Source organism: Stegodyphus dumicola, chromosome 4, assembly GCF_044657685.1.
Source record: "Stegodyphus dumicola isolate Sdum_Otavi_A_Nest chromosome 4, ASM4465768v1".
Lineage (NCBI taxonomy): Eukaryota > Metazoa > Arthropoda > Arachnida > Araneae > Eresidae > Stegodyphus > Stegodyphus dumicola.
Window position 1 is genome coordinate 60,844,430 of NC_140771.1, and position 25,554 is coordinate 60,869,983.

At 30.6% G+C, this 25,554-nt stretch overlaps 1 protein-coding gene across 3 annotated transcripts in view; it reads right to left on the minus strand.

Annotated features, from left to right (window-relative positions):
• Positions 1 to 25,554, minus strand: part of LOC118197492 (mitogen-activated protein kinase kinase kinase 7-like) — a 135,126-nt gene that overhangs the window by 31,684 nt on the left and 77,888 nt on the right. For all 3 annotated transcript variants that reach the window (XM_035369004.2, XM_085815003.1, XM_035369003.2), the window contains 2 exons: positions 18,842 to 18,986; positions 4,386 to 4,505 (listed from right to left, as the gene is read on the minus strand). In XM_035369004.2, the coding sequence (XP_035224895.1) occupies positions 4,386 to 4,505; positions 18,842 to 18,986 (265 nt within the window). The remainder of the gene's footprint in view (positions 1 to 4,385; positions 4,506 to 18,841; positions 18,987 to 25,554) is intronic.

The following is a 25,554-nucleotide window of genomic DNA, read 5'->3' on the forward strand; positions in this document are numbered from 1 at the left end:
TCTATCTTCCAATCCAAGTATATTAAATTTCTCGGACATCATAGAGGAGAATGAACTCGAGAATAGGTTGAAACCCGAGCAAATAGAAGATTTACGAGAGGTTTTATGAAAATATTCTGGTTGTTTTTCAAATAATCCTGGACTAACAAACTTAGTTTGTCACCATATTGAGTTATTAAATAATGAACCAATACAAATAAAGCCATACAGACTGTTGCCCCGACAGACTGAAATTCTCAAAAAGGAAATCCAGAAAATGCTCGATCTTAAAATTATAGAGCCGGGAGAACCGGACTATAAATCTCCCATGATTTTGATAGAATCTTCATCAAAGGATCCTCGGCCTTGTACTGATTCAATGTACTGTAAACTCAATGCTGTTACTAAAACTAAATACTATCTTTTGCCTAATATTGAAGAACGTATCGAAACTGTAGCAAAAGCAAAATATATTACCATATTACATTTATCTAGAGGCTACTGGCAAATTCCGTTAACAGAAAGAGCCCAAAGATATGCAACATTTGTAACTAGTTTTGGAAGTTTCAGGCCTCTACGTTTACCCTTTGGATTAAAAAATGCCCCATATTTTTTAAGCAAAGTTATGACTAAAGTCCTGGCTGGATGCGAAGGATTCGCTGTACCATACTGGCTGCACCTGGATGACATTGCCATTTACTCAGAAAACTGGGAAGAGCACCTTAAAAACCTAACTTCTGTTCTAGAGAGAATACAGAAAGCAAACATACGACTAAAACCATCAAAATGTAAATTTGCACAAGATCAAGTGAGATACCTAGGCCATGTTGTGGGACAAGGACAACGAACCCCGGATGAAGAAAAGATCCTGGCTGTAAAGGAGTATTCTACACCTAAAACCAAAACAGAAGTATGTGCTTTCTTAGGACTAGTAGGGTATTATCGCCAGTACATACCGAGATTTTCGGAAATTGCTTCACCCCTCACGGACGCTTTGAAGGGGGTAACAAAAAAAGGAAATATACAATGGTCTGAAATATGTGACAAAGCTTTTAAAAATTTAAAAGAGTTGCTATGCAAGAAACCAATTCTGTATGCTCCCAACTTTGATAAAAGGTTTATTATACAAACCGATGCCTCAGACAATGGCATGGGTATAGTACTATGCCAATTAGATGATAAACAACATGAACATCCTATCTTGTATATAAGCAAAAAATATACTAAATTTGAAAAGAATTATTGTACTACTGAAAAGGAGTGTGCTGCTATCATCTACGCTATCAAGAAACTACATTTTTATCTGGATGGTCAGCAAGAATTCTTGATTCAAACTGATCATAACTCTTTGGTCTGGCTACAATCCAATGCCAAATGTAACTCTGGATTGATGCACTGGGCACTCTCATTACAACCTTATAATTTTAAGGTCATTCATCGGAAAGGATTTTTGCACAAGAACGTAGATGTTCTGAGTAGAATTAAGTAATATAATAACTCTTAGTATATGTAACCACGTTTAGAATTTATTTTATTATTTAATGTATGCTCAACTGATGTATTTGAACATTCTCCATTTCTTTCTATTTAAATATGGTGTAAAAGTATTTGTTTAAAACTTACAATTTTTGGCCTGAAATTTGGAAACTTATGAGAGAAGTTACCTTTTCTCTTTAAGCAATTGAGCAAGCCGAGCTTGTAAACTTTCGAATTTTACAGAACTTTACCCTTCGGTAAAAGTCTCTCTGTTGGGGGAGAGGTTGTAACAGCTTTAAATATTATTAAAATCTTGTAGTTTAAAATAATTTAAATAGAGGAACATTAAGGTATTTGTGAATGGAAATATTTGAAACCAGACTCGAGTGCCACGTGCGACTCTCGCACGAAGAATGTAATTTATTTTTAAATGTTAGAATTTTTTTTTCTTCTTTTGGTATGTCGCCATTTTGAGTGCTAAATAAAGTTTTTTCTGTGTTCCATCATTGGAGTTGCTTCATATTGCCAAAGAAGTATCACAATCTTAAGACCTCAAATGGTATAAAGGAGGTTAAGAACTTTGTTTCCTAAAAAAATCACTCAAAACTTTTCAATATATTAAAAGACAGCGAAATGAGCAACATAAAAGAATACAAAAAACAAAAAATTCTGAAAAGCAAAGTATAATTAATGATATTTTATCTTATATTTTTAAAAGAAAAAAATTACAAAGAAATAAGCTATATCCCTTAATACAAATATTAATTATCCTAATAAAAAAATTAACCAACTTTCCGTTGAAGAAAAAAAAAATCATGCAAAACTTTTCAATATCTTAAAATAGTGAAATAAGCAAAAAATAACATGAAAGAAACTGAAAAAATTCTGTGCAGAATTTTACTCGGCAGAACAACTTTATATATATATATATATAATTAAAATAGAAATTGAAAAGCTTATAAGTAAAGTGTCCAAAGTACAATCTAATCGCATTGGCTGATACGAAATGACATCCAAAGTACAATCTAATCGCATTGGCTGATATGAAATGTTTCACTCGCCTACGTCACACGACGAGATGGTTGGCTTTGTACGACTCGGAGGGGATTACATCCCTTTTTAAATATGTTTCGCGATCAGGAGGACGGCTCAGCCACAGGTCTGTTTTTTAAAATCTTTTTCTTGGTCTTAGCAAGACCCACGACGTTTGTTTTCATTAGTATTTAATTTCTTTAGATTTTGATTTCAGAACCATAATATTTATAAAGGTCTTATTCTCTAAGCTAGCAGGACCAGCCCGTACGTTACTGAATTTGACTAATAGCAGACCGCTATTTATTTTATTTTAATTTTAATTTGCTCGGTGTTGCATTTACTATTTCTTACACCTTAATGTGTTTTTTTTGCGGACCCGTCGGGAAAATGGAACAGAAAATTGAGGCTCCAAAAAAGATTTTTTCGGGTCAATTCATTTTATTTAAAAATTTTTTTTCGTCAAACAAGAGCTTCAATTGTCTGTTTTGACGAAACGCGTAATGGTGTTAGCTTGATTCGACATTCAACTAATTTTCCCTTGTAAAGCCTGGTTGGAGATCCAATTGGGCTAATTTACCATTTTCCTCTTTGTAATTTTTATCATTTTAGTTTTTGCAATTTATGTTTTATTTTTATGTTTTAATTTTGTTTTAACTTGTTCCGTCGATCAGTTTTTTATAAGTGTTAACTTAACACATATCACATCGATAGGTTTTTCTCTTTTTTTTTGTGCATTCACATGTTTCCAACAATTGATTTTAACAGTTTTTTGTTCTGTATTTTATTTCGCGTGTAGGCTGTTTTTTCACCTTTCCATGTTAATATTTTAAAAATTACTTCCATGTTAATTTTTAAAAAAATTCTGCGTTGAACTATTTCTTGGAGCCAGAGCTCCTGGTAACTTTTTAGCGAGCTCTCTACAATATTTCTTCCTATTATATATATAAAAAAATGACAATGAAATATGCCAATCTCTTAAAAACAGTGACATATGAAATACGATGAAAAATTGTTGCCAAACCCATATTTCTAAAAGAATGAAACTATTCAAAATGATGTGATTTCATCAAAAATCTATCAATAACAAAAAGAAAGGAAAATTGTAACCAAAGTCATATTTTTAAAGATGTGAGACATGAGAAGTGTACTCGGAAGCTTCATTAAATTTTTTTTTTTTTTAAATTACAAAATATTATCATTTTTCCAAAATTCTTTTTGTAAAAGCAGTCACAAGGATGAAAGTTTAACATGTCCAAAAATCAAAGAAAAATAAACTGTACATTTTTAAAAATAAACTTTTTTAGAAAAAATCCCATTGAAAAGATGTTAAGCTCACTTTATTAAATAAATTTGTATTTAATCGATTTATTGAAACACGAAATTTATTTTAAGTTCGTAAAATAGCTAAGTGCCTACGTTTCATGATGATGTGAAAATCGAGTGTGTAGGGTAAAATCTCGCTTTCCTATAGCCCACTATAAGATGATGCAATTTCGTCATAAAACATAAAAAAAAAAAAAAAAAAAAAAAAACTGATTCGAATTTTGAAAAAAATCGCTTTGAGGTGCACTGGCTCTTGTCTAGGTGCACCTACTTACCAATTTCGTAGCCGTGGGTCTATTAGCTTACGCGCAGCGCGAACGAAAGACATACACACTGACACACTCTTTCTTTTATTATATGTAGAGATGAAGATAAAATAAACTCTTAATAATATGCTTCCAGTAAACAGGAGAGATAAAGCATAAAGATAGCTTGAAATGTACATATGCAAAATATGATAAATTATTACAAATTATAATAAACCATAAAAAAATATACAAAAAAGCTTTCTTTAAACTGAGAAATGGAGAGATATGATAAATTTAAAAGAATTCTGATAACAATTTACAAACCATTTTTGCTGATGTTTCTATTAGTTAATTCATTTGAAATAAGAAGGTTACTGTCATTTTTAACATCACTATCTGGAGACTTCCACTGAGGGGAATCACAAGATCTAGATCTACGATGACCTAAAATATAAATTGAGCAGAAAGGAAAATCACAAGAATATTTTTATTTAATATATTTTTAAACAATTATTTTAATTGTTGTTCAAAAACAAACAGAATAATAAAAAGATCACAAAAATAACATTATGAAAACAACTGAAAATAGGAGGAAAAATTATAAAATTTTTTACCTTTTATTGCCAATAAAAATTTTAATGTTTGGATCTTTTCTCATTATAGGATAATAAGTGGCGAGCAATTTTCTTTAGAACGATATATGCATCAAGGAAACATACTTTTATTTTCACTTTTTATTAACAGTGGCAAAATATTTTTCTAAGCATAAATGTAGTTTTTCAATAAACAAAGAATAAAACAAAATGACATACAGTCTTTAATCCGGACTCTCGGGGCTTCGGCGATTCCGGATTATCAGTTTTTCCGGATTATAGATCATCAGTTTAAATCTGGTAAGATGGCATGAAGAAATTATAAAATTAAAAATATGAAACTGTAATTTATGAAATAAAGAGCAATTATGATCTAAAGGGTATCAAAATTTACAAAAAAAGCTTAATATTTATTTGTTTACTTTAACATTAACTGAAATAGATAATTAGATAATTTTAGCTTAGCTTATACTGTCCATTATACATTAAAATCGCATGCGCAAACGCATTTAAATGCATGCGCAGAAAGTTTGTAGCTTTGAGGTTTGGATTACAGATCATTCCGGTTTATGGACGTCTGGATTAAAGACTTATGACTGTATTTAAAAACTTTTTATTGATAATATGTATTCTGAAAACAGTTTTAAAACAGAGAACAGGAGCACATTTAATTTTAATATTGGTCAACAGGCAATGTAAATGCATATACCCTTCTGTAGAAAACTGGCACAAGCTACTTTATAGTGGAAAAAATCAAATTTTTCATTAAAACAGACTAATGTATTTCTCATATTCTGAAATGAAGATTTATATCTAAGAGGGGATTTTTAATTATAAATTTCAACATGACTATACTGCAATAAATTTTACTATAACACTCTGTAATAAAATTACTTTGTAACTGATCTCTAAAATAAATTATTTTGTCAATAAAAACTCAATGCTCAAATAAACTAAAGATGTGAAGTCTAACCATAATAAAAATTAATAAATACAGTTAAAAGCTCAACTATCCAGCATTCATGTAAACAGAAAGCTCACACAGTTTAATGAAAAATTAAGCAAATGAGAGACTTGCAAAGCCATCATAAATAATGCTTATGATTAAGATTCAAAATTCTGCTTTTAGTATCTAAAATGTAAATACCCCTGGCTATCTTTGAGATGCTGATTATACTTATCCTATCATTATATCTATATGGCACAGGAACATATGAGAGGTTCCAGAGTTCACAGCACACCTGCGGCCGAGTGGTAAAGTCGCTGAACACTGGTAGTTCGGTCCGAGGTTCGAATCCCGCGAACGGGGTGGCTGCATGGGTGTCTTCGTGGTTTTCCCCATGTGTAACGTGTATACGAGCCAGTTTCCCTTAGAAAGTCCTCCACGAAGGCATCTCTCCCCTTAGGCAGATAGCCCTAGTATGCTTTGCCATAATTAAATACACCACACCACCAGAGTTCACAACGTGCTTTTATTCTAACTATTGTGAGAACTACTCTCACCAGTATGTTTGACATCAACAATTTTTGACAAACAAAAACTGTCGTGAAACAGTTTGATTTAGTGCATAAATGACAATAGAAACAAAAGATCTTCATCTTCGCTTTATGTAAACTTCATAAGTAGGTTTAATTTTTGCACAGAAGAATATAATTTAAAATTTGGGATCTGCCTTCAACTGAACAATATGCAATGGCGTATTTCTAAAATTATGGAATCCTGGCATTAGGAATGTGCATTAATGAGCATGATATGTGACTTCACTTGAAAATAGAAACAACTGCAATGCAATGTGAAAAATTACCACAAATAATTTGATGTTTTTTATATGCTATATTCTTAACTTGTATTTTTTGATTATCTAATTAAATAAAGACTGACTAAAAAAAAAAAAAAAAAAAAAAAAGTCACTTCCTTCAAAATTCTGCTGAAAAGACTAGCACAAGCTTAATGAAATCAGCAAATTTCATAGTCAACACAATTTTATAATCCAATCAGATATTTAAGGCTTATGAAACTATGTCAGTATTTATGTCTAAAATGCACTTTAAAAAAAATCTTACAATATTAAGTAAATGTAGGATTTTGATATTAAAGTACCTAAGAAATAAGATGACTGTTTTTATAATTTTAGACAGGAAATTTCTTCTTCCATTCATTTGGTTTTCACCCCTGAATTGAAATTTTGATACGCTAGACTAAATTTTGGAATTTTCATGTATCTGACATTTCCTGAGTTTTTGGAAGAGTCATTCTTTTACTATGTTTAAAATTACTGTTTTTTTTTTTTTCTACCAAAATGAAAAGCCATTAATATTCTGAACTCCAATTATCTGGTTTGCAGATTATCCACATGCTGTCCTCCAAAAATATTCTTTAACTGATACTTAAAGAAAAATTTGTGATTTGTTTAAGAAACTCAAAATTTCTGAAGTAGTAAATCTCATTTCTAAAGTTTGAAATAAAATTGAAAGAATAATGCTAATTCTTGACTGAAAGAATAACAGTTTTTTAAAAATATTTAATTGTAAGACTTCTATGAATCAGATATCACTAAAATTATTACTGGAGGCTAAAATTTTGAAAACAGACAGAAAATTTATCATTCAGCCAGTATTTCCTCGTGTACTATTCACCTTTTCTTAACTCACGTTATTGTATGAAAATCAAGAGGGGAAAATTATGTGAGTAATTCAGTTTCCGAAGAAAGCAGTTATAGTAAGAACATAAATGAAAAAGAGTCATGGGCAAACTACTGTTAATTATCACAATATTATTCCCTTAAAAGAAACATACATTCAGATAAGAATGCATAGTAATGTTAACTTTATCAAATGGTAATTGAACTAGACATTGGCTCAAGTGCCTTGTAAAGCCCCAGAGGCATCACATTAGTCTGTTGCAACATTCCTGACAGCAGCCTTATGGTCACATGAAAAATAAACTATAACTTTTGTTTTAGGTAGAAATATGTATTTTTAGAAATAAAATAAGCTCCTTTTTCATATGTATTTCCCTCAAAATTTTTTCATTTAAAAGCCTCTTTTTTGGGAGGTTGTGGGTCTTAACTTGGCAACAAAGTTTCCCTTGTGCTTTCATCTCTGGCAAAATTGACAATTTAATAGTAGCTATCAGTCTATAAAAAAACACTATGAAATGCTCCAGAAAACAAATACAGACATACAACATTTCACTGGTTCAAGGTCTTTTCAGATTGAATTACCACATCATAGCATAAGAAACATCCAGAAATGCATCCTTCTTATATGTGCCTTCATCAAGATAAAACACATGCTCAATCCACAAACATCATAACAGAGTATCTGCTAAAAAATAAATTGAATTTATTTCTTATCTAACATAAATTAGATGCCTTCATCTTATACTTGCATGAAAACTGCCTGAAGCACATATTTGATGACTGAAAGAAACATATCTAGAAGAATACTTCAATTAATGATAATTATTTTGAAATTAGATTCATTAGATCATTAGCAGTTACAATCTAGAACAAAAACCCTTTTTTGGGGAAGAATCATTCTTATTCTTTATTGAACAGATTATTTATTAGTTAAACTTAAGTCATCTAAAAGTGGTAGAAACTTGGTTCTTTGCAGTTTTTCATGTCAATTTGAAAAATTTTTAGCATTTAAAATGCTGCCTTTGATCAGAACAAAGGTTGCCAATTCTAACTTCCATGGGTGACAGCATAAATTTTTATGTTGCTATATGAATGCCACGTGTTCTTTATGCAAACTGACTGAAAGTTTGGGATTCTGCAGAAGTTTAATAACAGCCAAACAAACGGGCATAAACTATTAAATACATATTTTAACTTTAGTCTACATTTTTGGGGCTTCTGAATAGACAAATGTCCGATACATAATGTTGCAAAAAATTCAAAAACTATGATGTACCCCCCAACTAGTACACACGTTACAAACTGGTCAGAGAGGTTGCAAAGTGGTCATGGTAACTTTTACAACGTCTTTACAACATTGCGAAGATGCAAAATATTTGCCATTGCATCTTGGCCATTTGTTGACGTCGTTGAAAAGTCATGATATGACCGCTTTAAGACGTGGTCATTTTAGCATCTTTTTCATAGCTCATCAGCATTACTTTTAGAATGAAAACAGACTAAATCTGCCTTTTCAAGAATCTGAAGTCTGCATAAGATTTATTTTGCAATGTTTCACTACTTTATTTCATCTAAATATATTAATCTAAGGTAGATTCATCTAATGAAATATAAATTTAATATAAATACTTGAATTATTAAATTTAATTAGTACTAAAAATACATGATAAATTATTGTTTAAATTTTGAAAAATAATTAATACTTAAAATATTTTTTTAATAAATATTATAGCAAAATATTTAAAAATGAAACTAAATTATAAAGTAAGTTGTATTTTATGTTCTATAAGTAGTTATGCATTTTATATATTTAAAAAAATTATATTTCTGAAATCAATGCAAATCACATGTTAGCAATTATTTCACTGCTAAAAGATGACTATTTTTTATTTTTTAAGTAAGGATGAATTTATTTGAATTAATATGCTGACATAATATGAAACATTTTAGCGCATACAGAGCAAAAAGTACAATTTTTGCGAAGATGTATACATGGATACAAATGGGGCAATTTTAAGAATTCCGAGAAAACTTCCAATGTTAAAAGACGATGCATATCCATGCATTTTTAACATCTGTCCAATATATATGACGGAAAAATCATCGAAAGTCAGGAGAAGCAGAACAAAAAAATTACTGGAAAAGGAGAAAGCAATATTAACAATTTTAATGGAAAACAACAAAATTAATGGCTTTGATAAATTACTAATAAATGTTGACATCAAAATTAGAGAAACTGTAAACAAAAATACGAAATTCATTACTTATAAAAATTCTGATGAACTGTTTGTTATGTTTTTTACGCTATTCCCGTGCATTAAAAAATGCTTGGTTTAATCCTAGTATTATGGCACACTCGGAATTTAGCGACATTGACATTACAAATGTTTTAGCGAGCCCGATAAATATTTTTTTGTAAATTTTGAATTTTGCGAACATTGTTTGTAATTCTATTCAGTTGAAATAATTCTTCTAAGCCATTTAAAAAAGATTATATTAAATTATCAGAAGAACAGTTGAAAGGTTTAATGTATATTATTTACTGGATGATTACATAAACAAACATCTAAGCTCGAGGCTTGGACGCTTTGGCTAGCTGCCGAATTTGAACAAGTTAGTAGCTGCGCAATAATTTTACTCCATCTTATTTTCAGGAATATTTTCTTCACGCTTTTGTAATTTACTGTCAGAATTAAATGCTGGAGAGCTTCAATACAGAAAGAGAACGACGTACAAAAATATAATGATGGCAGTTTATTTTGAATTAAGGAGAAATCATCATGGTAATGCTGAATTTCTGCTTATTTTGTTTGTGAACATCTGTTTGCAATGTGCTAAAATCATCCATACAGTTAAATAGTGTTCTGTTTTGGTGTTTTATGACTTTCCGATGATTAAAATGTTATTGTGGTTTCCCATTCAGTGGCTCCAGCGGTGCAGCATTTGGATATATGGATTATTGTTATATTTGGATACACAGATTCAGTTATAACGTCATGCAATATTTGGATATACAGATTATCGGTATATTTGGATACACAGATTCGGTTATAACATCCTAAGTGCTATATTGTATATCATTCATATTAATCAATTATTGTGTTCATGATACAAGTTGGTGCTCAGACTTTGCACATATGATTGAAAAAATAGTGTTAAGGAAACATTAGCATTACTATGAAATTTTGTAATCGATAATTATGCCACACATAATTGTGTAATATTACTAAAAACACTAAATATTTTTTATTGATTGCAAATTGCAGTTTTGTTTTATTACTTGTCATTTGGTATCTATTCTTCCAAACACTGTGTAATTCACGTTTTTTTAAATATTGCTGTTATGTATGTCTATTAGATTATCTCAATAAATGAATGTTGGAAATTTAGTTTTGTTCTTTTTTAAATTTAAGTATATTCATTATACTTAAATAAGTATATTAAGTAAGTCATTTAAGTATATTATATTCATAATTTAAGTAAATTCATTAAGTATATTCTTCGCTTACATTTTATGTGCTTGTGATAACAAAGAAATTCATAATAAATAGAAACAAATAGTTTCATCGTGTGCTATTTAACGAAGAGCTTACTTTAATGTACTTAGCTTACTATCGTATATTATTTAAATTATTTCTGTACAGTATCAAAAGGAAAGTTATTGATTATAAGAAGTCCCTGAAATGATCATTGTAATCTAGCACTATTCTAAAATCTAGAAACTAAAAATAGGTAAATACATTTACATATGACCGAAAGAAATGGTGTTAAGAAACATCAGCATTACCAGTAAATACTGCAATCCATAATTATTGCACTTTCAATTGTTTACTATTTAAAAAACACAATTTTTTTTTTATTAATTGGAAATTTTAGTTCTGCTATCTTCCTTCTGCTATTTATTCTTTCAAACACTACTAGTTCATGTTTTTTCTTAAATAGTGTTGTATGCTGTTTGTTAGGTTATTATTTCATTTTAAATATGAATATGGGAAGTTATTAGATTTAGGTATATTTTTGTATGAAATATTTCTGATCACATTTATTAACTACTTTATACTGCCTTTCATTTGCATATCTTGGAAATATAGAAGTTAATGGTTACATTTTTTACTGTGAAACGTGAATAAATTTATACTTGAGTTCAGGTAAAATACTGATTATGTTACCTTAAGAACTGCTTCCTAATTTATCATGACAGGGGCAAGTTGCAATGTCTCTGAGATTTAACAGAAATAAATGTGATAATGCAGTTATCAGAAACATTTTTTTAAACCCACATATATATCTTTACTTTTATTTATATCTAATTTAGTTACTTAAAACCTACTACATACTTGCCAACCTATGACACTCAAAAATCAGATTTTTTTAAGAAATCAGGAGATTTTTCACAATGTTAAAAAGACTTTTTAAATGATAAAAATATAGTTTTTAATAATGAATTAACTTTAAATAGTTACTAAGTCTTAAATGCAAGCAAAACAAAAATACTTTAGACATAAAGTTCACTATATTTTAAAATTCCATCAGCACCTGTCAATTTTCCAATTAACCTCCACTGGGTGTCAATCTTAGCTGATTTTATAACTTCATATAAGTTTTCTAATTGTAAACTGCAAAATTGCGACTGCAGTATATCAGTAGCAACATCAATATCATCATCTTTCATGACTAAACGAAGTAACACAGGAAATCTGTTCAAAAAGTACCTTATATCAAAAAAAGATGCATTTGCTAGAGCAGAAACATCAGCAACTTTAGCATGCAAAATCACTTCATCGTTGACTGGAAATTTATGTAGTGTGTAATCACATACTTGACAGAAGTAACTTCTAACATGAAGATAAAACTTATTTTTGTCTTCTTCTGAAAGTTCTTCCACTACTTTTGTAGTTGCAGCTCCTATTACCAAATCTTCATCTTCCTTCTGATTTTCTGTTTCACCATAAATCACATCATATATAGAATTACAAGATAAAACACAGACTGGTTTTACAAACTTTGATAAAATGTCTTTAAACAGATCATAAATCATTGATTGCAAAACATGAATTAATGGAATTCTGCTTTGTATAATTGTGTTCAGAACATCGAATGATGGCAAAATGAATTGTAAAAAAAAAGCAAAAAGCTTTGCTAAGGTCCAAAGAAAAAAACATAAATATTCGTTCTTCACAAGATAAACTTACAGTAATCGGAAAATTTTTCGTGTGTTGAGCAATTTTTTTAATTTCTTATTTTGAGAGAAATTTGTATCAGCTTTACGCTTATATTTTGCAGTATTATTTTGAGAACTGCCAGTTGAATTGCTGAATGATGCAGAAATTACAAAAAATCAAAATTTTTCTCATTTCAGTATTATGCAGCTGTTGGAACTGTTTCAATTTTTCCTTTCTTTTAGAACTCCTTTCAAGATAATAATAAATATCAACAATGTGTTCATCCACATTTAATGGTAAAGAAGCTGCCCCTTTTTCAGCTGCTAAATTTAAGAGGTGACAGGTGCACCTCATAATCTGCAAATCTGAATTTGCCTTTCTTAAGATGCCTGGAACACCAGTCTTCAAGCCTACCATTACTGGTGCATTATCGGCACCAAGCGCTAAGCAATTATCCAGAGGGACTGCATTTTATTTTAAAGTTTTAATAATTAGCTGTGCTATATTAAAGCCTGTCGAATGTCCTTCTAAAGTGGGGACAGAAAGTAAACTGCACTCAATTTCTGAAGACTCTGGATTAAAAAAAGAAACAACAATTGGATACAGTTTTGAATTGGTATTATTGCTTCCATCCGTAGAGAGGCAGAACGGAGCTGTTATAATGCAATCAATAACTGAAGATTTATTTTTCAAACCCATTTCTTTAACAATTGCACCTGTTTTGGTCCTTGCACTTGAGTATTTCTTAGCGATTTCACTATCGGGAAACATTTTTCTAAATAAAGCTGCAGCGTGATCCGATGCATTCAGTTGCAGGTTGTGCTCCAGTAAAAAGGCAGAGAACAGACATTCTGCATTAATCACTTTTTGGTCTTTTGTTTCCGAAGAAAAATTTAATTTTTCGTTTTTTCAAAACAACTCATGTTGTCCTTGTGTTTTTGTGTACGCACATGTTTGAGAACATCTGCCCTTCCACCAAGCGAAATCGAAAAATCGCAACGACAGATGGTACACCTCGCAAATTTATTACATTTCCTTGAAGAAATAATGAAGGAAAGTCAACTGTGTACGATTTTTGAAACGTGCATGAGTATTTCACCTTTCTCGCAGACGTATCAAAAGACGATAATTTCTAAAACTATTTCCTAAAGGCACGTGTACTCACACAACTCAGAACAAGATGAACGAAATAGCGAAAGAACATCCAAAGAACGGCCAACGGCCTTGAGCTTGCTTTGTGCTCATTGGCTAATATATGCCAGATGACACGCAGTGGAGCTCGATGCCCATTGGACAACTGGAGAACGACGTTTCTGGATACGTATGCTGTCAATCACAAAGCAGAAATTCTCATCTGATTCGCAAGGTTTCATTTTAGATATAATGTAGAGAAAATTCAGTTGCTTTCAGACGTCGAAAATCACTTTTTTTTTCGTTCATATAATGAAGTATTAAGCTAAGTTCCATAAAAATCGTGAGAAATATTAAGAATAAGAAAAAGTCGGGAGAAATATATTGTAAATCGGGTTGGCGGGAGAGCGGTCGAAAATTGGGAGAGTTGGCAACTCTGCCTACTATTAATGTTACATATTTATAATAACCACTTTCATAATTACTCTCACTTAAGGGAAAAAAATGATGAAATCTTAAATAATCGTAACTTAGAATTTTAGTTATTTAAAAAATATAGTTTAAAGTACTGAAAATAATTAAGAATATTATTAATTATGCGTATTTAGTCTAAAGAGAAAAAAATTGTATTACCTTCTGGTTTTCAGGAAATGATAAAATATTTAAACTTTAAATAAATACAAGGAATAAAAAATTAAAAAAAAAATATATATATATACAGGGGTTGGACAAAAATATGGAAACACCTTTAAAAAAACATGTTTCTTTGCTTAATATGGTGTAGGAAACCCGTTGGCATCCAAAACAGCTTGCAATCTTCTCGGAATGGATAAATACAGTTCCTGTATGCTTGCCAAGGGAATATTATACCATTCTTCCTGCAAAACGGTGGCAAGTTCAGATAATGATGTTGGCGGTGGATAACGAGAACGCACTTTCCGTTCCAATGTAGACCACAAAGGTTCGATAATATTCAGGTCTGGTGACTGTGGTGGCCAGGGGAGATGGGACAACTCATCCTCGTGCTCAGAAAACCAGTCCTGGACAATGTGAGCTGTATGAACAGGGACTTTGTCGTCTTGGAAGACACCATCACCATTGGGGAACAAAGTTTGTACCATGTGATGAACTTGATCAGCCAAAATGTTCACATAAGTCTTGGCAGTCATGTGCCCTGACACAGTTATCATGGGGCTAGCAGAGAACCACGATATGGCTGCCCAAACCATAACAGAACCCCCGCCATGTTTCACTCTTGGCAACAAGCAGTCTGTATTATAGGCTTGAGATGGCGTTCTCCAGACATAAACTCGGCCAGAAGTGGGAAACAATGTGAAAGAAGACTCGTCAGACCATATTACTCGCTTCCACTGCTCTATAGTCCAGGCTTTATGACTTAAACACCACCTTTTCCTGTTACGGGCATTAGCATCACTGATGAGTGGCTTCTCAATTGCAGCATGGCCAGCAATTCCCTGTTTATGAAGCTCCCTTCTAATTGTTTTGGTACTCACAGGGTTCGGTAACACAACATTCATTTCAGCAGTAACTTTTGCAGCTGTGGTCTTCTTATTTTTCGTTGCAATCGCCCTCAATGATCGTCTGTCACGATCACTCAGGACACACTTTCGTCCGCGCTGTGATTTAGCAGATTATGTTTTTCCGCTTTTCAAATATGCGGAATAAATCTTCGATATAGTACCTCTTGAAACACTAAACACCTCGGCTACCTTGCTTACGGAAGCACCTACCATACATGCTCCAACAATTTGCCCACGTTCGAAGTCTGTTAACTCTGACATAATGTAATGACAACCTCACATAACAGTACTCCGACAACAACTGAACTGTTTAGCACATTTACGAAGTTGTATAGGTGGCGTCAGTAGTCAAAAACGCCAGCGCCACCTACATATTTCATTAAAATCAATCTTTCTTTTCAAACATGCATTTCACAAGGTGTTTCCATATTTTTGTCCATCCACTGTATGTAATAATAAAATTCCATAGTCAAAAATACACTTAAAATTCTAACTGTATGTTCTTTTCATTTTTAATGGCGACGGTCTTTTATTTGAAAGTACGTGGAATTAAACCCACAGCCCCGTAGTAAAGTTGTTTTTCCCGCTTTTTCTACACGTACAGTTATAGAATGTTCTGGAGATAATTAAAGCGAACTGGAATGGCTGACGTCATTTCTTGGCCTTTCCAGAGACTATAAAAAGACTCGCAAAGGAATATCGGGGTCTTTTCTTTAATATAACAATGCAGTAAACTTCATACAAAAAGTTATTAGTAGTTTTTTTTATTTACTCCGGATATCTGACTTTTGTAACTGCTATTTCTCCTGAATAATAATAAATGGATCCTGTTTTTTAAACTTATTGTCTGATACTTTGAGCTTCGACTACGTTTATGATTCTTCACCAATCTATTTATTCCGGACAAAAGCTGGTACATCATATATATATATATTAACTATTAAGCTTATTTTTCTGCATAAATCAATATGTAACACAAGGACATAATAATGACATTTTCACAACTGTTGCAAAAAGGTAGAATTTTGCAAACATTTAGGCGTCGTGATATGATGTTTTCACAACCAAAATATCACCTGCGAAAGATGCAATAATGACATCTATGCAACAAAAACCTCATCCGCAAAGACATAATAAGGATGTCTTTTCAATGGTTGCAAAACAGTGGAGTTTCACGAACATCTGGGTATCTTAAAGACGACATACTGCAACGTTTTTACAATGACATCCGCAACGAGTTTGCAACGTTGTTACGATGTTGCTGTGCTACATGGGCCATTTATTTTTATGATAATTATTCAATTAATGCAGTAATTCAGAATACAGAAGAAAGTTATTGAAAATAAATTTAAAAAACTGAAAAAAAAAACCTAGAGATAAATAATAATAAAGATAATCAATATTCAGAATACAAATAATCTGAAAGAAATTCAAGTATTGTAATTATTCTCAATTATAAAACTACACATCAATCTGTATATAACACCCACCTAAAAGGGAAACAACAATCAAAAACTCAAGCATACAGATTAATCATTGTTGCGAATGATTCAAATTCTAAACTTGTCTGCATGAGTGAGCAAGGACAAAGTTATATCTGTCACATTCTTCCAAGATCATTCACATAAGTGTAAGTTTCATTTTGAGTATTGTTCAATAAGTATGTTAAAATCATTGGTTTCACTGTGCCTTTGAAAAAAAATTAAAACAATATCAGCAGTTAGAGACTTTCCAGAAGGGTTGCATTATACGCATGCATAAAGGCAGGTGGTCATTTAATCAGATAGCGCACCATTTTATTTGAGTAAATGTTACTTATGCATACTACTGATAGTACCGAAATCAGGAAGGTATGCACTTATGATATGCAGGCTCTAGGAGACCTCTACAGATAATAAGGAAAGGCCGAAAGGGTTGTCTGACATGCCCAACCTGCTGCATAACCCATGACTGCAGATATTCAGCAAGCAGTGATTCACTTCCTGCAGCATTCTTTTAAAACAAGTACAGTACAAAGTCTTTAATCCGGACGTCCATAATCCGGAATGATCTAAAATCCAGACCTCAAAGCTACAAACATGCATAATACCTTTACGCATGCGCGTTTAATATATAACGCATGGTATAAGGTAGGCTAAAAATATCTAATTATCTATTTCAATTAATGTTGCAGAATGCGTTGTTCCTTAATCTTCTAGTTGGATTCGGCTTATTATTTTGTGCAGACTGTTAGAGCAATTTTATAAAAAGTAAGCTTAAACTTTCGATTATGTCAAAAAGACTTTCCGATTCTGGAGCTGCCAAAGGATCTACAAAGTGAAGGCATGTTTCGATGTACCGTTTCTGATAGTGAAGAAAGTGACAGAGAGGTTACTGAAAACGAAAAAATTTCGATTGACAAATTAGTCAGTACTTTCGACACAGCAATTATAGGACTTGAACAGCGTAACTTTGTAACTGAAGAAGAATTATGTCTGTTTATAGAATTAAAGAGAAACTATTATCACATAAAACGAAGCAACTTAAACAACTTACATTGAAAGAAATATTTAATAAAGTAAACAAATAAATATTAAGCTTTTTTTTTTTTTTTTTTTTTTTTTTTTTGTAAATTTTGATACCCTATAGATCATAATTGTTCTTTATTTCATAAATTACAGTTTCAGATTTTTAATTTTATAATTTTTACATGCCATCTTACCAGATTTAAAATGATGATCTATAATCCGGAAAAATCAATAATCCAGAATCGCCGAAGCCCCGACAAGACCAGATTAAAGACTTTGTACTGTATTATTAGCATACATCTGCACACTATTGGATTATAGGAACGCAGATGTTAATGTAGTTGCCTATGATACCACAGAATACGAGAGAGCATCACGAAGCTATACTGAATGACAGTAGGTAATCTTAAGAAATGAGTCTTGAGTTTTTCGGCGTGCAGATGACCAATGTATTTACTTGTAAAGGCAATGTGATCAGTGTCAAGATATTTTGTTTGATGTCACATCTCCAAATGGAGGGTGGCACAGATGGAGGATATCATTTCATATGACTCCAATTACTATCAGCTTCAACTTGAGCACTTTGACAGCCAGTGGTATGATAATGAAATCTTTCAACCAATGGCTCTGCCATTTGTGAATACATATCCCAGTGCTCTATTTAAGCAGGATAACATTCACTGGCAACTGGAATCTCAAGAGCTTGTTCTGCAGCCATGGACACTCAACTGTTAACCAGATATATTGTTAGATTGGTCCCCAATAGAAATATTTGAAATGCTATGTGCCACTCAAGACTCCAGTACTGCCACAAAGTCTGCATAACTACAAGACAGAGTTCAGTCTGCATGGGATAAGTTAATGCAAGACTAGATTAAAGAGCATGCAGCAGCATGTGATAAAATACATTAGAAATAATGACAGCATGACATTCTATTGAGAGTTATACTGTTTTTATATGTTGTGCAATAAATATTGGTCATACCATTCTCATTTTTCAATTACTTATTATTTTTATGGTTACCAGTTTCTTTCCAAATAATATTTCAATCCAATCCTTCCTTCTGGATATTAGAGGGGGAAAAACTTGGTTTGGGACATAAGTGAACGAGAGTATGTTGAAAAAATTATTTTAAATATAACTTTAAGGAAATTTCTTTCACAAGCAAAAGAAATTGAAGAACCAAACAAAACAGGTACAAACCTAAATTGTCAGGCAATTTTATATCACAAATGCTAAAATCAGTAGAACGACGTTTTCTTGCATCTTTTGCATATTTTTCCCCAGCATTTTCAACAGAAAGAAATTTATCATCACTCATAAAAAGTGAACTGAGTGGAATCTCCTCCTAGGAAAAACGAAATAAAGTTATACACATAAAATGAATATTATGAAATACATTAATTTCTTTAACAAATACAATTTCAAATGCACTTTCTGTACATTTCTACATTTACTTAATCATTTAAAAATTAAGAAATAAAATTAATAAAAAAAGAACACAATTCCAAGAGCAAAAAAGAGATTTCTAAATAAAAGATTATGAACAAACAAAATTGTGAATTGAAGAGGTGAAAAGAATAATACTATTGTAAGTGATGTTATTCCTTTCACAATTTCAGTTGGATCACATAATTTGTGAACACACACATTCAGTTTCACCATTTCAGCTGGATTACATAACAGGGTTGCCACTCAAGCAGAAGAATGAAATTTCCTGACTTTTCCAGGTTTTCCAAGTGTGTTTTAACAAAATTCCAGTCTATCCGCATAATGCACGTTGGTTGTGTTTAGTGGTAAATTAATTATGGTATCACTTGAAAGCACAAAAATTTGCCAATTACATATGACTTTAATATATAATTATCAAAGCATTATTTTTATAACTATAATAGAAGTTGTTTTCTCCACTGAAGACTAAGATTAGAATCTGCCCAATATGGATTAAGAAATGTCTTTTTCTGCAGACATTTTGCAGCTAAACGAAAGAAAGAAATCTATTTAATGATATTTTAAAATAAACTCAGGTATTTTATATTTATTTAGCAGCATACATAAGCAAAAAATATGCAAATTAAATTTTGTGATGATATGTCATCATACTGCCACAATAATTAGTTTCAGGATTATGCCACAGAAAATTTCCTGAAATTTGAAAGTATTATTTACTAATAATAAATAAATTTAGAGGGAAGAAACAACATTAAATGATACGAATAACATTAAAATAAAGATAATTGCTTAAAATTTGAATTAGAATAATCAAAGATATTTTGGCGAATACAGTTATATTAAATGGTTAGCATAGGTTACTCAGGGTTCAGCACCTATAAGCACTTTTCAAGCACATTTTAAGAAAAAAAAAAAAAAAAAAAAAAAAAAAAAGCACCTGTCTAATTACATTATACACAACTGCATAACCTTAAAAATTAGACTTGTAATTTAAAATATGTGAAATAAGATATTAAGAGAGAATAAGCATTACCTAAACCATGGAAAATAATTACTTTTTTATTTTTTATTTTAAATAACAGTTCAATTTACAGAACTAGTTTACAATAAGAGGGGGAAAAAAACTATGCAGAAGTAAACTATATTACAAGATTTAATGATGAAATTTCAGTTCAAAATAGAGAAAATAAATAATAATAAGGCATATTTATTGTATTCGCTTGGAACCTAATAATAAATACAATTTATTTTTCCACTCATATTGATATTTAAATAATTTAAATATAAATTATGAACATTTTCTAAATTTTCATTGTATATCAGTTTTCCCTTAACAGATACTGCAAGAAAAGTAATTTAAATAAAAAAGAGGAACATTTCTGAAATCAGAAGACAGAAATTTGCTTCATGCAGTCATCCTTTAACAGTAAAAGCTTAACTAACTCGCATACTTGGAAATTGGCGAATATTCGGACAGTCGAGCTTAACCGACACCACCGAGACTTAGAAGGCCGTATCACTCCCCTCGCTACGTCATCTTACGTCACGATGAGGAGACCTCTTGCGACTCGTAGCCTTGACCTTTGACTGATATGTTCACGAGCTCTCAGTAGTCTTGGTGTGACCGTTCGCCATTGCTGTATTTTTGTATCTCCTGTAGAAAACGTTTTTCTCTTCCTTTTGTTTTATGCTTACGTTTTGGATTAAACACACATCAACTACAAAGGACAGCCCAAAGTGTCAATTTTTCGTTTCCCGAGGGATCCAGATCTTCGAAAGAAATGGATAATGGCGATCCATCGAAAAAACTTCCAGCCTACGAAAGCTTCTAGGGTAAGAAACATGTGTTTTCTTGATTACTGATTACTGTCTATCATACTAAATATCAATCTGCTCATTATATATTTTAATGTATTCTATATCATTCACTATATATTTTATCGTTCACTGTATTTATGCAACTGAATTTTTTGGTCTAGGTAAGAAATATTTTCAAAAGAATTAAGAGGAAAAAAAAATTAGCTATATATTTTTGTATGCAAAATGTCAGATGATTTGAAAATTTCAGTTGTCACCTTTCACAACTGAATAATAAAATACTTTTTGGTTAACGTAAATTTGTAATGAAAAAATTCATGATTATCCTAGTTATAATTCTAATCTTTTAACGAATCGTTAATTTTAGAAAATGTTAATTAAATGGTTAAATAATTTAAGTATTGTAACTAACAAATATTTAGAATTAGCAATCTAGAGTGATATTGACATAAGAGAACTCCAATATTAATTATAATAGGTATTAAAAATGTAGCATTTTAGGCCCAAAATATTTTAATACTTAGTTCACATAAAAACTGAACAATTGACGTCCGTTTTCAAATTCAGTAATAGTTAAAAGAGACCAATTGTAAAACATTAGGAAGTACATTAGTCAAAACTGTATTTATAATTTAAAAAAGGTAAACAAAAGAAGAAAATTTCCATTAAATATATTCTTGAACTATAATGATAAATATTTTAAAAGTATATGTTCCCTAAAATTTAGCTTCGAATTTAAGCTAATAAAGAATCTGGCAAAACCATCAAATTTTAAAATAACCATATTTTGTTTTCTTGTTATAAGAAGTAATTTTTTGAACTTACTGATTAATGAAAATTCTTGATTTTCAATTAAGCTAATATTTTTTACTTAAATAAACCTATTGCAACATTTTAGAAAGTTTTAAAAAAAGAATTTTTTTCCTTATAGAATTTTTATGAGGATTCTAATTGTCTCTTTTATTTTATTAGGTCTGTGAGCTTCATTTTGCTGCATGTGACATCGAAAGAGTTTCAGAAATCTAAGATGAAAGAACTGGCAGAAAAGTGACAGCAGTTTTACAGCATCCTCGTCTAGCATGCAATGCTGTTCCTGGAAAAATTGAAATCAGAAGTTTTGATACAGATAATATTGACCTCATTAATACTGACAAGAATTTTATTAGTGCCTTCTGTACGTTACAAGTAACTCAAAATGAACTGGATTCTATTAATGTAATGCCACTCATAACATATCTCGCTGGATATTGCGTATATAGATTTCTGAAGACTGTGAAATGCGAGTATTGTCGGGAAACCTAACTTTAGACAAAACTTTGGAATTGGATGAAGAATATCGTTTCATACTGAATATGGACAGAGGCGGATTGCTATGTCCACAACCAGATGTAATAACTGTCGTATCATATACCTATATTGTAGTAAAAAAATTAGTATCTGAAGAACATGAAGACAATTTTTTAAAGGTACGCAATCAGCGATCTCTTGCATGGGCATTAACGTATCAAATTTTAATAGACGGTGAATGCATAACCTATGACCAATGTAATAACCTTAGAAAATATTCTAAATTTTGTTATAAAAGCATCATGCAATACTTTTTTTAAAAATTACTGTAATCAAAAGAATGATGTGCTGAGAAGTACTTTAAGGAAACGAAAGCTTCAAACTCTAGTAAAATAGATAATTTGTGTTCAGTTTAAATAAGGCCTTAAGTTTATGTAACTGTAAGTTTTATTTATGCTTGTATAAAATGTTTTAAATATTAATGAAACATATACATATATTTTTATGGCAATTTGAATGAATTATTTATTTTGTTGTATTATATGCAAACTTCATAATTTAATGGAAATCTAATCTTTAATTAAACATTTAGATGACTTATATATTTTAATTGTATTTAACGATTTCTGGTTACAATTGAAAAGAGAAAGTAGTGTTATTAGTTTTGATTAGTGTGATTAAGAATGATAGATAAAGATGTATGAGGTAGTACTTGTGTACCCATAATATTTGCAATATTAATATGCAAATGTATACATTTATTTCATTTTTATACTAATTAAGTTTTAGGCATTTTTCTAGAAAAATAAGCATAAACAATTTGCAAAGAAATATTTATAGAGTTAGTTTAATTTCAGTTCTACTAATATAAATAATATGCTATTTGCATTATGTATGATGATCAACAATACTTATGATACCATGCGAATTTATTATAGATGTGTGAAAATGAATTCTATAGAAAGGTCAAAGTAGCAGTTTACTCTTTTTATACGACATTAAGCTTTTGATTTAGCAAAACTCCTTTATATATTTTATAAAGCACGAAACGTACTACTTTTATTTCAATGCTTTATTTCTTATGTGTATATTTTTCTAAATGTAGAAACCTTAATGTTTTGCTGCATCTAATGTGCTAATATGTAATGTAATTGTTATTTCATGTATTGCAAAATCGGATTTATTTAGATGATTTTTTTAAACTCAAGGCATAAATAATGTGCAAATATACATATAAAGGTAATTTTATTGTTATTATAATTTTTGCTGCTAGCATTTAAATTTATATGGAAAGGAATTCACTTGCTACAGTGGTGCAGTAATTTGTTTGAATAATGCATAGTGTTTTTAAAATTTGAGTTTTGTTTTAGCTTTTTACCTGTAATTTACTTTATATACTCAACTGAAAAGGCATTTTCATGCTTTTTTAAAGCTCTATAATGTTTTGAGCTTTGAGAAATGGGATAATGCTATTAATTGCTCATTTATTCTTGGAATTAAAAACTGCAGTAATACTAAATAAATAATTGCATTAAAATAAGAGTATTAAAGAAAAGCATGTTTATGTCACTTATCTGCTACATGGAGTCTGTTTTTTTCCTTGTGAATTTTTAATATTTTATAATCTTTGAAATGCTAATAAAAATTTGTTTTTTGACGCAAAACTTTTTGCATTCTTTTCTTTACATGGAACTAAGTTTTTTTGGATTAACGAAACTAATGGTAATTTTTGTAAATATATTTTTAGCCAGTAGTATGCTACTGAATATTACTTTGTTAACTTTGCTTTCTAGTTAGATGCTAGAAGATAATTATTATATAAAGTTTTAAAATACTGAATAGAAATTTTTTGGAAAATTAAAAAAAATCTAGAAAATTAATATATTAATTTTGGGTCGACGTAAACATGATTAAACAAGATATGATATTATCCATCTGAATATAAAAATTAATAATAGTTTCCTTTTATCTATATGGTTTTCTGCAATTCTCTAGGAAAAAAATAACATTCATTATTAAAAGCACAAAATATATAAACACTAGCCAAAACGCCGCTTTCAGATCTGACGCAAAAGAAGTTGTATCTTTCTACTCAACAGCAATGATCATTTTTCCTCCCGGCGCTCGAAGGTACGGGGTCTCCTTCACAGCCAACTCTATAATGGCCTTGAAGCGCAAAAGTCACGTGATCAAGATGGTCGATTTGTTCTGACCAAGGAGGTCAGAGGTCTATTCTAACCCCCTTGGTTCTTATGGTAGCGTGTGGCTACGAAACTGTGGTCGTGAATTTTGTGGATATATATTTTGCCATTAGTGTTATGTAAGTAGATTATTTTGGTATTCTAAGTGATTTTAAATAACGTGAGCTTTATGTAATGGTAAATAATAGTTTTATCTATATTTCGTTTTATATATTTTTAAATTTTAGATTTATTTGGGAAAATATGTAGTTGTTTTCAAGCCTATGCAAGTGTTTCGTTTTAACAGCGAATGCATTTACTTTAGTTTGAACATTTTGAGTAGTATTGGTTTGACTATTTGTTTGGAAATCAGGAATTCTTTATTATTTTTGATTATTTGTTTCTAATAACATATTGGAATACAGAATGCCTCGACATTGCAGTGTATTTGGCTGCAAATCCAATTACGACAAAAATGAGAATGTCACTACTTACTCTTTACCTAAATCACCTAAAAGAAGAGCTCAGTGGTTAAGGAAAATTCCGAGAGATTTAAGCAAATTAAAAAACCCCGTAATTTGTATAAAGCATTTTGATGAATCACAGATAATAAGAAAGCACTGTGTAATCTATAAAAATGAATATAAGGAATATGACAGAAAAATCCCTGGTCTCATTCAAGGCGCTGTGCCATGTATATTTGAAAATGCTCCCTCATATTTAAGTACAAATAAATCCAAACCTCGCAGACTTGTTGATGTAGAAGAAGTAAATTATAAGAAAGCTGTTCAGGAAAGTTTACTTCAGCAGAAAGCTGATTTAGAAAAAAGTGCATTAAAATGTCCTCAAGATGTGGTCAATTACTTTCGGGAAAACATATGTAAATATAAAAATAAATGGTTTTACTTAGATGACGATGATGATGATATAATTCGCTTATGTTTATATGCAGCTCATGAAAATTGTCCAAAAATTTTAGGATGCATCAATATAAGTACTGACATGAATTTTGAAGTATACATTGAAAATCGGAAAGAAAGTAAGAAGAAATTTTCAAAATCACCCGTTGTTGATACAATTTCAGTATTACATGATTTAATGAACAATGTTGAAACTTCTGTTACTAATACAACATTTCCATCTGTGTTAGAATCAGCAATTACATTACTAAATTCTGTT